Genomic DNA, 15,921 nt, shown 5'->3' with positions numbered 1-15,921 from the left:
GTGATGCATTTCTCTACATCACAAAATACCCACATATGTCAGCACAACTGGGAGTTGCTCCTCAGGAGAAGTCTGGGATTGGAATTTCAGAACGGTTTCAGCTCTGGTACACTGGCAGAGCTGTGAGGAAAAGCTTGGATTATACCTGCCTGCCTGATGTCTGGCTTTACCCATTCACTACCACTAGACCTTACTTTCACAAGCAGCAAATGTATACAAAATTCCATATAAAGGAATGAGTGCTGAATGAAATACTACCCTTTAACTCAGGAGCAAGTGGGCAAGAGAACATATCAAGGGCACTTGTCCTCGATTCTGAACCAAAGAGGGAAAGGTAGAACTGAAAGTATTTATTGGACAGGGGCTGGAAGTATTGGGCAGTAACTAAGGGAGAGGTGCCTTAGGTTTGGGGACCCCCTTCTGCAAGGATATCAAGCACTGAAAGAACACAGGCTACCATCCCGGTTCTGATTTAGTTACATCGGCTCCTGTGACATGTTGCTATTCTGCAGAACACAAGGTAATCCAGGTTTTCCCAACCACTGTTCTGTAGGTACAAACTTAGAAAGCCGATTGTCCTATCTTACAAATAAAAGGGCAGAAGAGTTGCAAGTGTACATGACTGTCTCAACACAAAGCAAATAGATGGCAGAAAATTTCAAATACATCTGACAACAGGAATATTATTCTTTAAAACCTATGTATTGAAGTGTGGGAAACTGTCCAATGAGGTGTCACAAGGATTAATTACCCTTTTTAGGCCTGGTTTTAATTACTTCTATATTATCTGATTTTTTTTAAAGTACATTAAATTCAAGGTTGTCCCTTTTCCACTGTAACACAACAAGCTGTGGTGACACCTGACAGTGAAGAAAGGAATCATCAGTAAGGGCAAAATAATAATTCAAAGACACCTAAGGCGGGATTTTCAAAAGCACTCAGTGTTGATCAGTTTCCACTGACTTCATTAGGAACAGAGCTGAACCCACACTGAGTACATCTGACAATCCCAACTCTAGAAATGAGAAAAGTATTTGTGCAGGAGATACAATTAAACTGAGCACAGAAAAAAAGTCCTTGCTAATACATCTATGGAACAGTAACCAACAGTTATTCAGGAGGAAGGAGATACTTGGAATGCAGCAAAGCTGATAAGGACCCAAAGTTGATAATTACCACCAAAATGGGGAAACTGGCACACACAAAAAAGAGCCCATGTGATTTAAAAATGGGCAAAATAATATAAACCCAGACAAGTCAAAATCTACTCAAAGGTTGCTCCCTACAACTTGAAACCCTGAATGTATATCGTTCTGATCAGTTACTTTAATACAGTGATACTTACCTTAAGTAACCAACCACAGAGTAGCAAGTATCAGTTGCCTAATAGAGGAGGCCTCTAATTACATATCAGACAAAGTTGTATTGAAAACCTTAAGCTACTTCAAAGTGCTTACTTAAGATAACTGCATTTGCTGGTTGCTGGAAGTGATCATTAACGAAGGTTTCCCTGTTCTGTATTTCAATAACTACAAAACAAACTCTTACTCATTTCAACATCTAAAATGTACCAGATACCCTAAAGATCTCTTTCCCCTTGTTAACAGGGTTCTCCTATGTGGTGTGGCGGGAGAGATCAGCAATGTAAACCGATTCCCCCTTCATAACATTTCTGAGACATACTAGAATATCAACGAAGAAGTAATTATGAAGCATCTGGAGCACTGACCAAATCACAAAGTCTTGTCATAAAGCATTAAACAAACTAAAGTTAGTGAAACAGCTAATATGGACCATGTTTCTCCTCGTTCAAAAAGCCACTTCTTAGGGATGTGCAAGATCATAAGGTCCATAAAGTTAAATCAATTAACAGTGTGCTTGGCAGAATATCTGTTAAAGGCTGACAAACAATACATCCTTCAGCATAGCTCCTAGTCTTGCTTCCCATGTCAGTCTCATGCTTATATGCAGCAATCACCCATTCAAGTGCTGTGCAATGTCTGGATCCAACGGCCTTGGATCAGCCCCTTACTGCACGAGTGCCCTAGGAGGGAAGAGCTTCCTCTCCCTGCTCCACAAAGCAAGGCAGTACAACACCATCAACTCTCTGAGGGACAGCGAAGGTGGCCAATTCACTCCTGCACCAGACAGCACACTATGGGCCTGAGAAGGTGTGATCTGAAGGTTAAAAGGTGTGACCCTCATCCCCAGCCAGTAAGTCTGTAAATTGCTGTCTGCAGCGGACAGTAGCTAGGGTGACCAATGCTGCATTTCAAAGGAGCAGGAAGAAGCACTTCATCATGTAGCTAGGGCTGCCGACACTGAGCCGTCCAGACTCTATATAATTCTGCTCTATTCACTTCCACACGCTCATTATGGCTCCTACCACGAGGGGGGGATTTTGCCGGTCAGAGGTAGCAAAGACAACTGTACCAGTCCGATTAAAATATCTTGCAGGTGTGTCCAGTTCACTTTTAAACACTTCATGAGAACCACACATGCAATATGGGCCTGATTCTCCTCTCACTCGGTGTACATATACTTTATGTAATCCCATTGGCTTCCGCGGATTTGTACCAGTGTAAGAGAGAGGAGAATCTGGCTTAAAGGCCTTCAATACAAATTTTATAGCAATTTTTGATGAGTATATTATTATATAAGAAATAATATTAAGAATTGTTATTTACTATGAGAGAATATTAATACATTCAGGGGGAAATCGGGGTGTTCAGTGTCTCTAAAAACCAGGCTGTATAATACTTGCCACTGCTAACATAGTGAGTCGACGGCAGAGCCTAGATTAGAACCTAGAGACCAAATTTTTTGCATTGACTTTACACCAGCAGATCATTTGGCCCCAGAGCTTTTGGCTCCCAGCCCTGTGCCCAATGCCACTTTTTTGTGAACACATCTGTTCCCAAGAGATTTCCAATCTAGTTTCTAAGCAAAGAGGTCTGTATAAACTTCAGATAAACATCCAACCTTCTAAAGGTTCCTTTAGCTGAACTGAATCTTCAGATCCTTGGGCATTATTGGTCGTGAGGTCCACTACTGAGAAGTCTGTTGATCGCCCTCCTTCGGAGGGAAGGCTCCCAACCATTTTATAAGCAAGCTGTGGTCAGGCCTTACTCAGATAAACATTTTTGAACTCTAATCACATCATCAATTCTTTCCTTCACTTGCACTTCCCATTTTTAAGGAGGGTCATTAGAAAGGTGGTTAGAGGAGTGGATTTCACTGTTTCTTTGATCTCTTCTCAATTCTATTCACATCCGAGTATTAAAGTGATGGCCAAATTCATCTTTAGGGTAAGGCAGGTGCAGCTCCGTTAAATCAATGAGGTTGTGCTTGTTTATTCCAATAGGGAAGATGTATTTTTCATAGGGTTAGAATGATTCACCATCATAACCTGCCACCTGTTAAACAAAACACTCATTTGTTTAACATGTTTTATTAGGTTTTCCTTTAAAGATGTGTTGCTGGAAAGGACTTGTAGAGACAGGTATAGTCATCATGACCTGTGGTAAATACGATAAATGAATCCTTACAATATTTATGGTAGTCCTATGAATGCGCATAATTTTGCTAGCTGTCAAAACCTAGATTCCTCTTTGGACAGGTCAAAAGGGCACAGGATGGAGGATTTTCATAATTATTAATCTTATTCAATTTTTAAAAATGGCTATTTTCCTCCTAGATAAATTGATAGTAAAACCAGAGGGAAGTCCTGAGGTCCTTTGCTAGCTCTTACTCAGACAAAGCCCAACAAGACAGTGGGGACTTTTCCGAGGCTCTGCATTGGCACAGGGCGCTTCCTGCATGAATTGATTTGTGGAATTAGGGCCCAATTGGTTATTTTGTGCATAGCAGACAGCTGCACGCGGGATCGATTTTCAGCAAGAGCCAAAGCTCAGAAATTCATGGAGACCTGGCAGAAGAGGTATATGCCTGTAGAAAAGTTTGTGATAAAAAACAGATTAAAAGAAACGTCCACTGAAAGAGGAACCAACATTTTTTTTTTAAAAAGGCAATAGATTCTGATCATACAGCAGATACAAACGACCCCATAGAAGTCTGTGAAGCACCCTGCACAGTAAACCCCTGGTTCACAACTGGGATTCCTAGGTGCTACAGCAATACAAAGAATAAATAGATGAACACTGATAAATACTTTAAGGCTCATATTACATTTCAGAGGAAACAAGGAGGACCTGTAATAGATACTCACTATGTTCATAAGGGTGAGGAGGTAGTTTTGAACATGTTCTTTGCCGTGGAATCGGACTACAGAATCGTCCACTCCTAGAAGCACTTCAATGTTGTAGTCATTGTCTCCTGCATGCCTGCGTCGTCTCAGCGTTTCATTTAGCTGCTGCTCCACATTGCTGTACATGGAATCCAGACCATCCAGTCCGCTGAGAAGAGACGCTACAGAGAAACAATAAGTTTTTAAGTATCAGGGGGTAGCCGTGTTAGTCTGTATCCACAAAAACAACACGGAGTCCGGTGGCACCTTAAAGACTAACAGATTTATTTGGGCATAAGCTTTTGTGGGTAAAAAAAACCCACTTCTTCAGATGCAACCCACAAAAACTTATGCCCAAATCAATACATTTTAAAAATCTTTGCCTGATAAGCACCCTCCTGTAAATGGGGGTACACAAATGTCATTCCTCTGGTTCAAATAAGTCCTGAGGAGGATGTAATTTCCAGCTCAGGTAGACATACTTACGCGAACGTTCATCCAGTTACTGTGATAAAAACAGCGGTGTCACCACTGCGACTCGAGCAGCAGAAGGAGCCAGCTGCCCTATGTAGGATCCCATCTGATACCCTAGGTATGTACTCGGGGTGACAGCCTGTCCCCACTACCTGTGCTGCCATCGCTACACTGCTATTTTGAGTGCAGTAGCTTGATCAAAGCTATGGGTAGGTCTACACATGCTGGAAATTACACCTCTAATTCCAGTGTATCCTAGGTCCCAGGGGAGATGGATCAGTGGGCAGTGAGTTGGTGAAGTGATCAAAGGTACATGATAAATTCATCGGTCACGTGGCTCTGCAATTCGTCACATGGATCTCCCCTCCTCCCATCACCATGGTATCAGTGTGTGGCGTAAGTGAGAGGAGATTCAGGCCAATTTTTTTGTTTAAAAAACTCCGTAACCTGGAATCATTTTTCTGAAACATGAAAGCAACTCTCAGCACACGTGATGGTGCAGGGATGGTGTAATGGTTTGTTGGCACTAGTCTGGGGTGGTTTGCGCAACTCACTCGTGGCTTCCTCACGTGCGAGAAATGTGGTCATGCTGAAAAAAAAATTAATCACTCCATCGTGTATTCCCTTACACACACCTTCCCCCCCTGCATGTGAGGCAGAACTTTAACCCTGCATTGGAGCAGCACTGAATACCCCCTGTCCCAAATTTCAGAACTGTCAAATTAGAGGACAGGGGAAAGAAGGAAGCATTTTTCTGACAGGCTTGTTTTCTCTTTTTAAATAGCAGCTCTTTGAAACTGCCCTGAAGAACAGAGCATTGAAAGTGTTTCTGGAAGAGATGGGTTAGTGGGCAGAGGTTCAGGTGAAGCAGACAAAAATGCATGATAGAGTCCGCCATAAGGGCAGAACCACCACAGGTGGTATTATGTGCCTGGGCACCTACACACACAGGGACAGATTTTCAAAGTGCTCCCACTCAGCAGCACCCACAGCACAGAGCTCTTCAGAAAATCCAATCCAGCAAGAGTAAAAAAATGCAAGGAATATGAAGACAGTAAGAGTTCAAGACCTCTATAAACACTGGCCACACAATATAGTGTCAAATGACTGATGACTGGGACATTTCTGAAGTTAATAAACAGGAACACGCCTATTCTTTGTAGAGATTGTATATTTGCCAAAGTTGAATGTTTTTAACTCTATTGTTTAAGGCCCATACTTGTATGTTAGCCTTCTCAAAAAGAACAAAAGCTTCTACTTGATTTCTGAAGGAGGCATTGGTCTGAGCCAAGGTTTACAGAATCCTGTTGATTGAGGTTTTACAGAAGACATATGTTATAGTGCATCAGGCTTGCAGGTGCTTCAGCTAATGTCTGAAATCACCATAAAGGTATTTCTGCCCCCTCTTTATAGTAAAAAGAAACAACAATTGATTTTAGAAAGTTAAGGGAAGAACATGTCTTGGCTGACAACATAAAATATCAAGTTTTAGCCATATGACTCCACCAAAATCAACCCCAGCAAATCCCTAAGTAAGAAACAGACCTATAGCAACTTATCTGATATCTCACAATGCAAGTCATAGGCCAAATCTTGCAGTTCTTACTCAGGATTAGATTGTTCCTGGCTCTGTGGCTCTGGCACAGTGTCTCTCCTGCCCCCATCCCTGCACGTATGCACTCCAGACAATCAGAGACCCTATGCTCTGGAGATAGCAGGGAAGGACTGCGTCTTCTGAGAGTCCCCAGGGGTGCAAACTCCCTAGAGTGGGTGGAGAGAAGGGAAGGGGCATGTCCCCTCAACTCTGGCCTGAATGTACAAGGGGAAGCAGAAGAGAGCAGGCTTTACTATCCCAAAAGATGGTACAGCTTTATGACCTATCTGTGTGCAAGGGACCGGAGAAGTGATTGTGCTTCCCTCCCCCATTAGGCAAACAAGCTGGCCTTTCACATACCAGTCAGGCAAGCCTTCCAATTAAGTCAATGGGAGTTTTGCCTGAGTAAGGACTATGGGATTCAGGCCATTATTGCTAAATGTGCTGGACAAGTATACTGCAGTTCATCTTGAGCAGTCATTAGCTAAGAATTCTCTCCCTCCTAAGCATCACAGTGGTTCAAATAACACATAAATAACTCCCCACACCAAACAGCAAGGTTTCCCTTGAGCTGTTTTCAGAAGCTGTAAACCATCCCTGTGGGTGAGAGACCAGACCTGCAAACAGCTTTACAATTCAACCTCAAGTCCTTTCATTCTCAAGAATGCAAACACTGTGATAGCACACAAGTGGGAAATTCATACACGAGCTCCAGTTCTAGAAATTGCTTCTGCTGGCAAAGCGGCCCGTGAAACATCCAATGGAAATATACTCAATGTCATCATATCATTACGCCGGCTGCATGAATGGAATAGTCTGAATAATCATTTCAGAAAGAAAGAACTTTCTGCACGGTACAGCACCTTGGTTTGGCTGCTACTTCCCTCCTTAAATAGGTGGTTTTGTGGTTAGGAGGAGGAGAATCCCTTTTTTGTGTGTATGTGAGCAAAAGGGCTGCTTTTCCCCCCTACTTTCTGTACAGTGGATATACAGTATGTGCCATTAGTCTCCTCATGGAGAATTTTCTTAGTTATGCAACCTCCTACAAAGCAAGAACAGACATCTCCCAGTCTAGAGAGACATCATCTTTGACAAGAATTGCAAAAGTGACCAGTGCTTTTGGGTTCCCAACTTGAGACACTTAAAGGGCCTGATTCTCACAAAATGCTGAGCCTCCCACCCTTTGAAACAAAACAGTGCACGGTGTCTGTCTATATGTTTCTCTGTGCTTATTTGGTTCTGTCTTGTGAATATATTTTTTCCTGTCTCAGTGGGAGTCAGTATTTCTCACAGATCCTAGTTACTGCACGACTGCTCAACACAGGAAAACACCAGAAGGGAAAATAGTAGTCAATATGAAGGCTGAATTTGGCCATTCATCAGACAATAATGATGTAATGAGCATTGTGCTCTCTACTACACCCTCACCCTCCATCTCTGCGAAGCTTAAGACATGCATCCCCACTGATGTCCTTAAATGCAGGCTCTGTAATTTGCCGTATATTCTTTAAGAACCACTGATGAAACATAAATTGTTTATACATTTTTCTCATTTGTTTCCCATGACACCGCGTTTAATAACTCAGCAGACAAGAAATGAAAGCAAACTCAGAGCTCCACGTATTAAGGAAAACCCTGCCTTTACTACCTTTGCGCACTACATTCATTGTCAATCTTACAAAAGACTGTTACGGCAAGTGTCACAGGAGCGTGATGTGTGAGCAGGGTGTCAGAGAGAGGGAGTATGGGTATTCCATTCAGTAATTCTGTTTCTTCATGTCACAGGCCCTGATTCAACAAAGCACTTAGTCGCATGCTTAACTGTAGGCATGTTTGGAGAACCACTGAAGTCAATGCTTCAAGCTACTCACATGGTTAAAGTTAGACATATGCTTCTATACTTTGCGGAGCTGGGGCCATATTTACTATCATTCACTTCTGCCCCGTTTGTTCAAGGCAATGAGTTCCTTCCAGGTCCACTGACTACAACAGGACTTGAGAGCACTCTGCACCTCGAAGGCCTGGGCCCTCTGTGGTCAGTACAGGAGTGTAACTGATGGCATAGATTCATAGATTCTAGGACTGGAAGGGACCTCGAGAGATCACAGTGACATTTTCACTACAATAAGTAGGAAATATCCAGGCTGCATTCTGAGCATTCTACACAGAAAGACACAGACAAGGGTTTGTATCCTGACTATTCCACTGAAAAAAAAATGGCCAAGTTGCTTACATTTTGGACTATACATCATATTGGAAATAATGACAGCGCTTTGTGAGAGCTATGCTTATTTTGAAGCTAAAACGAAAAATATCTTCCACTTCACTTCTGTTTTGCCGCCTTCTCCCTTTATAAAGTTGGGATTTCCAAAAGACCACAGCATGTTGGGTTCCAAGCACTTTGGAAAATCTGGCCATAAACTGTCACAATGAGAGCCTGCTGGGTGCTGAGCACATGGGAAACCTGGCCCAGAATACTCCCTGCAAGACTTGAATCGGTACAACCAATAGAGTATGTAAACAGAATGAATTTTAATTCATGCAAATGTGGACATTTTTCACTTTTACAGATTACTGGTATTATTGACTATGTGTCCATTGTCAATAGCACTACTGGTATTCACACGATGAAAAGGGGCAAATTCAGTTTAGTATTTACTGCCCACAAACATTATTAATACGAGTTAAGGTTGACAGGCAGTGCCTCTCCAGAAGCTAGAAGGCAGCAGAAAACGGCAGCTATTAGCATGCTCCTTCTTCTATGGGCTGAGGTCCAAGAGGAAATGCACAATAAGAACATAAGAAAGGCCGTACCGGGTCAGACCAAAGGTCCATCTAGCCCAGTATCCTGTCTACCGACAGTGGCCAATGCCAGAGGGAGTGAACCTAACAGGCAATGATCAAATGATCTCTCTCCTGCCATCCATCTCCACCCTCTGACAGACAGAGGCTAGGGACACCATTCCTTACCCGTCCTGGCTAATAGCCATTAATGGACTTAGCCACCATGAATTTATCCAGTTCTTTTTTAAACTCTGTTATAGTCCTAGCCTTCACAACCTCCTCAGGTAAGGAGTTCCACAAGTTGACTGAGCGCTGCGTGAAGAAGAACTTCCTTTTATTTGTTTTAAACTTGCTGCCTATTAATTTCATTTGATGACCCCTAGATCTTGTATTATGGGAATAAGTAAATAACTTTTCCTTATCCACTTTCTCCACATCACTCATAATTTTATATACCTCTATCATATCCCCCCTTAGTCTCCTCTTTTCCAAGCTGACGAGTCCTAGCCTCTTTAATCTCTCCTCATATGGGACCCGTTCCAAACCCTTAATCACTATAAATAGTTAGAACTGGTTGGACCAGGACCAATTCCCCTCCGCATCTCCTCCTTTGGAGTTTGGGGAGGAGGAGATTTAAACTTAGTGGAAACAGTAAGTGCTTCAGTCTAAGAGATATTTGAAGATTCTGGATGTACTAACCATGAATGGTTGAATGGAAGCTCTGGGGTTTGACTGTTTTAGTATCTCTCATTCAAAAAGTATTATCCCTTAGATTTGCACTGAAGTTTTGGATTTTTGCCTGTGGTCTCAGTGTCACAATCATTCACCCAACACACCCAACTCCTGGGACAGGTACCTCCGCTACCAATAAATGTACTGAACTGGTTAGACCAGAGGGGATCAAGATGACGATCGAAAACTTCCCCATCTAACTTCAGACTAATTGTTTTCTCACATTTTATTTCTGACCTCATCAATAGCAGATTTCTTTTAAAAAACGAATAAACTTTTGCTTATCGATAAAAGCCTAAAAGCTCTTGGGACAAATCATACCACATGCACTGAACACTAGGCAACCACGATAAAAACACTGAGCCCAATTCTCATTTATCCAAAACCTTCTTTACAGAGCTGTGGCAGAGCTAAGGAGCCTTAAAATGAGCATAAATGCCAAAGCAGCATAAAGGGAAGGGGTAAATGGCTGTGAAGGAGAATCAGGCACAGATTTTTTTTTAAAGTATCCTATAACCTCAAAATATGAGTTGTTTTACACCAGCTGTAAAGTAACCCTGAACTTTACTATCAAACCTGTTAGACATTCCCCCACCAACTTTTTAATGCATCCTTTTAAACAGTGCAGGCAGATGGCACCAATCACCATAATAAAGTACAGATGAGGCACACTAACGGGATAAAAGTTGGAGTTTCAGGTCACTGTATGATACAGACAGAAGAGAAAATGTACTATAAGCAGTTTTCCCAGTCCTACTTCATTTTTATGTTAGACCAAATTCATGGCTATAAACTGAAAAAACTGAAACAATACATACATAATTTCCAAATTCTGTTCTCATTTGTACCTGCACAACCCCAGTAAAGGCATGGAGTCAAATTAGTATGTATTTGTTTCTCTGCCAAATAACTAGCTTAATCAAATGCTAGTGTCATAAAATGCACACCACAGAGCATCCAGGCTGTATGATGCAGCCAAGCGAACGTTGCTGCTGGACCTGTAATGCTTGAGGAAAGGCAGACATTGTGACTTCAGCTGTGCACGAATGCCGGGTTTCACATTTAACAGACTTTAACGAAAGCCATTGTCAAAGAGCAGAATGTCGCAGACAAGCCGGGCTGCCCCTGTAAGGGCTATGGAAAGCCCTAAATGCAATGGAACCAGTTACGCTCCCCTGCGCAGACAGGAGGAAGGCTGCATGGAATGAACACAGAGGAGCTTTTGGTGGTGAGACAAGGGAGCTGGTTGTGCATCTGAGGCTATGCGGATTTACTGGCGAAGTCCTCCCACTGGAGTGTCCTACTGGCACCCAGAGGCTCTGGGAGTCTCTGTGGAACAGCCCAGCTATGGCTCTGCCACCGGGTAATGGTGGTGATGATCGGCAAATTCAGTTTCCCTCCAGAACTCCAGCTGACCTCTCCGGACACCGTCCACACGCTTCAGATTCAGGCTGGAGGAAGGACTTGCCCCTTTTAGCACAAGAGTCACAGCAACTTACTCTAGGTGAACCATTCTAAATCAATCATCTTGATTGAAGTGTCCAAGTGGAAAAAACAAGGGAGTCCACAGAGCAGCTGAATGAATATTAAGTGCCCTTCTAAGGTAATGAAGTGAATTGGTTGCTGCCAGAGGGTATTTTTTATCACTTACCTGTAGAGAAGACTATTCTGTTGGTAGGCGGGTTTGGGGTAGACAGAGTAATCCCATATAACCTCATTCTGGAATTAGCTAGTTGATTATCTCTTGTTTTTTTGGATTCATCTGTCAATCAGGTGTAGCTGGGCTTTGTGTTTATGGACTGTTATCCATAAACAAACCAGGCAGACTCAAAGGACCAGCTTTAAAAATTCCAGTTCCCAGCCTCATTTACATAAAGATTGCCTCTGTCGGGGCAAGCTAGTCCCTGCTCTTTCATCTCTTTCCACCCTATGAAAGGGTTATACAAGCATTTTGATAAGGAGCTAATATACATCGCAATGTGTGCGTACAAATCCAACTATCAATAGCACAGGGTAAAGTAAATGAGATTCTGTCTCCTCTGCACTGTGCAACAATTTGGTGGTGGTGGGGAATAGGAGGAGAACTGTCAGAAGCAGTAGAGCCAGAAATCCCATTCCCCTCCAATTCAGTTGAGGTTTCTCTGCTGGAAAAAGGCAGGCGGGACTCTGCGGGTTTAGGAAGTGAGGGCTGGAGGACAACCATTCTGCCATACAGAACATCATCCCCTGTCAAACCTGTGGTTGTTGACAGCATTCTGAACCACACCTAGGAACCTGGAAACTTTCTGCTGCAAAGTGGAGGGCAAGCAGCTTTCCCTTGGATGTCCAGACATCCGCAGCATTTCTCTCTCTGTGTGTTTAGAGAGCCATGACACCAGTCTCCTTCACGAGCCAATAAACTCTGCCTCCTCTTCACATGATTTGTTGGAAACATTGCCAGTTCCAACCCACCACCCATCAAGATTTGCAGCATAAATTCATCCCTCCTGTGGATTTTCTGCAGGAAGACATGTTTGCCACTAAGACTGTATCTGTTCTATTTCCTCTAGAATGTGAATTAAAAATTAGTGAAATTCAACCTCCCTGTCTATGATTATAGAAAAAACACAGATCTGATCAACCACCATGAGACATCACTGTAACTCCACTGACACGGTGATCAGTGGAGTTCTATGTGCTTAAAAAACCCCGAACCTTTCTTGTGTCATTAATCTCAGATTCGCAAAAATGGAAAATTTTAAAAATCTAAATTTACGTTTTACAATGTATGGGTCCAAATCTGCAACTCTTCCACCAATAGCACCATTGATTTCATTGGCATTACTTACATGAGTATGGAATACTTAAAGGGTTGTAAAATATAGATTCATGTTGTTTCTTTGCTTTGTTTGAGATTCCCATTATCCTTACTCGACATCCATTATTTCATAAGAGTATCCTTAAATTCTGATGACAAAAAAGATAGTTGTGTTTTCAGAGAGAGGATTAATCAGGTTTTTTAATGTTACAGATGAATGCTTTATAATCCATTCACAAACCCCTGGGTTTACAACTGACCTACGAGTTCAGCCCACTACTGGAAAGTCTGAAATTTGTGGCTGCCTACTGTTCCGAAATCAGCTTTGGGCAGGAAAGAAGCCAAATATGTAACACACGAGGTGTTTTCATAATTGCTGTTCAGTGCTGGAGTCCAGGCCAGCACTCAACTCAGCCATCATCACATTCCCTGATCAGGATAGATTCCATCATATACCTGTCTGCACCCAGTCACACTCCAACCGTATCTTCCTTCACGCAGGCATATAGTAATCTGACTTTCCATACAGCAGAACTCCAGCCTCCCTCTCTTCTGCGACCAGAAAACTGACCTCACCTTCCTCCCTTCGTACTTGGGACCTTTTCTTAAAATGCAATTTGAGGGAATTTTGCAGAAATTAAAGATTTTTGTATTTTCCACAAAAGCCCAGAATCTTGGCAACTTCTCCACTAGTTCGTAAGGGGAAGAGCATGATGTGCTGCCCCAGCAGGGAACTGCGGTTAATATTAGGCACTAGACGGACTACTTGGGTCTAAGTGACTTCTACTACTAGTAGAATTTCCAACATTAGATGCTAAAACTGTTGTTAGACTCTAAATGTGCAAGTGCAGGAGGGTGAGTAGGAAGAAGCGGGGGACAGGTTTCTTTACTTCAGGTGATCAGCTCTTGGGAATTGAGCCTTAAGCAAACTAACATTCTGGCCTTTCTCTGCCATAGCAGGTTAATTCCTTGTGGACCATTTTCACCTGTCATCCTCTAATCACTTTGCACCACTGAACCTCCACCTCTGTCAGAAGCTAGGATCAGAGAAGTAACTGCAGAGGAAACTGCCAAAATATGGGGTGCATAGAAATCACTGGGACACACATTTCCTAGTAACTGTTGTATTGAACTTAAGCATTCTTAGTGCTGATATAGCGCTCCTGCAATGCGCTCAGTACGTGGGTTCTTACATCTGCAAGGTCCTGTGCAAACGCATATGAATGAGTAAATTAATACTTAGTATTTCTGCAATTAAACCACATAGTTTGCTAGCCTATTGCTTACATTTTTAAACTACAAATCAGAACCTATACAGAAGATTCTCTTCTCTGCCAACATCCAGTTGTCACAGAGGAAGTGGGGGGTGGAGATTCAGGGGAGCCTACTACGGCTGACTCTGAAGTTGCCCCAATCCCTGCTAGGTTGGAACATCCATGGGGCTGCTCTAACCTATGCCAGCTAGCTATGAAATCCAAGAGACGGTATGTCAGTTCAAAATAGATGAAGCTCGGGTACATTATTCTGTACAAACTGAGAAATTCCATAACAACAGTTCAAAGAAAAGATCCAGGCCAATTCATGATGTCACTTCTAAAGTTGCACTAAGTAACTGTTGTATTTTTCTACTTATTACCATTACACGATTCTGAGTTTCCATGATTGCTTTTTGCCCATTCTGGTTCCGTGATACTTCAGATTTTCTCAATTTTCAATAACTATGTTGGGGGGAGGGGGGAAGGTGGGGGATGCATGGGATTTCCATTAACGTTACCCTCTGCTTTCTTTGCAGTCTTAATGTTAGAAAGTTTAATGCTGGCTTAGGACCTATCCAAGGACATTCTTTTTTTGTCAGCAGTCAGAGTGTCTGAGTCTATTCTTTGGGAAAGGCGAAAAAGAGAACTTATTGAAGGCAGAAAATTAGGTTGCAAGCTGGTCCTGCAATCAAACGCTAGGAGGAAGGGTGGGGGGGGGGGGGGGAAGATGACTCACTTAGGAAAGGTAGATGTCAGTGCCAGTGGTTATGATATTACATACTGTAGATAATATGTTAACAAGTCGTGCAGACACCAAAATGCCTTGGGCATTCGGCAAGGTACAAGGTCAATGGCCAAATGCATTCATCAAGTTGAACAGTGAAGGTACCTAGAGTAACGGCACATTATTTTTATAAAATATTTTTCTGTGACATACACTAGATACCTACACAATGGGAGCTATCATGGAAAAAGAACATTTAAAATATACCGTACAGAACAATTCTGCAAGGCAAGACATTGGACTAGAGTACCTAAAAGAGTCTTTTAATCTCCGATTTCTATGATCATCAATAAATTGGGTTCCTTCTTTTATATAATATCCATTTTCAAATGAGACCTGATTTTCAAAGGTGCTCAGCACCCACTGTTTCCTGCTAACGCCAACGGAAGCTGCAGCGATGGGAGATGCTCGTAACCTTTGAGTATAAGTTCAAAATGGATATGACAAAAGGCAGGAATATGATTTACTGATGATTATAGAAATCAGATGGAAAAGTTCCTCTAGATCAGCTAGTCTCTGGAGTCAGATCAGTTAGCTACAGACCTCATATCAGTTATCAACCACACACATTCTATCTACCCCACATGGCAACTATTCCTAGCACTTACCACCACAGAATCTCTGCACTGACTAGAGAAAAAACAGAAACATAAGCAAGTGAGGTGATTTTAATAATTAACCAAAAAAAAGACCCAGGAAAAAGCAAGATACCTAACTACTCCACATTTTATCTATGCTACACATAGGGTCAGCTTTCCAAAAGTGCTCAGCTCCCACACTTTAACCCAGATTCTCACATTTAGGTACCACAACACAATCTGGCAAGATTTTAGAAGAGCAGAGAGAACAATGGGAGCTGTTGGGTGCTGTGCACCTTTGAAAATGTGGTCCATGACAAATATAAGGATTGTAGTGGGTTGCGTAGATATAACAAAGGTCAACATATTCACTGAAATAAATCTGTGAAAATGCTGAGAGTTTCTTCTTATGAGGCTTATGTGGACCCTTGAGTCTTAAAATCATTTGGGCCTTATCCTGATCCCACGGAAGTTAACACTCCCTTTTAATAAACATCCTATTGACTTCACTGAGAGCAAAATTTTGATGTTGGTGTCCAACTAGCAGCAATCAAAATTTGCAAAATAATAATAATAATTAATAATAATAAAAAGCCACCCCCAGTTGGCTATATGGAAGGTGTTACTAGAGGTATGTTCTGTTTTCTTATTAGTGAACTGCAGTGGAACCTGTGCT

The 15,921-nt window shown here is 42.2% G+C and overlaps 1 protein-coding gene across 1 annotated transcript in view; it reads right to left on the bottom strand.

The window, feature by feature from the left end:
* Positions 1 to 15,921, bottom strand: part of ADAMTS3 (ADAM metallopeptidase with thrombospondin type 1 motif 3) — a 192,033-nt gene that overhangs the window by 45,560 nt on the left and 130,552 nt on the right. The window contains 1 exon segment of the mRNA XM_034771735.1: positions 4,229 to 4,428. Coding sequence (XP_034627626.1) covers positions 4,229 to 4,428 — 200 coding nt within the window.

The sequence above is a fragment of the Trachemys scripta genome, chromosome 5 (genome assembly GCF_013100865.1).
Source record: "Trachemys scripta elegans isolate TJP31775 chromosome 5, CAS_Tse_1.0, whole genome shotgun sequence".
Taxonomy (NCBI): Eukaryota; Metazoa; Chordata; order Testudines; family Emydidae; genus Trachemys; species Trachemys scripta.
This window is presented reverse-complemented; position numbering and strand designations above follow the sequence as displayed.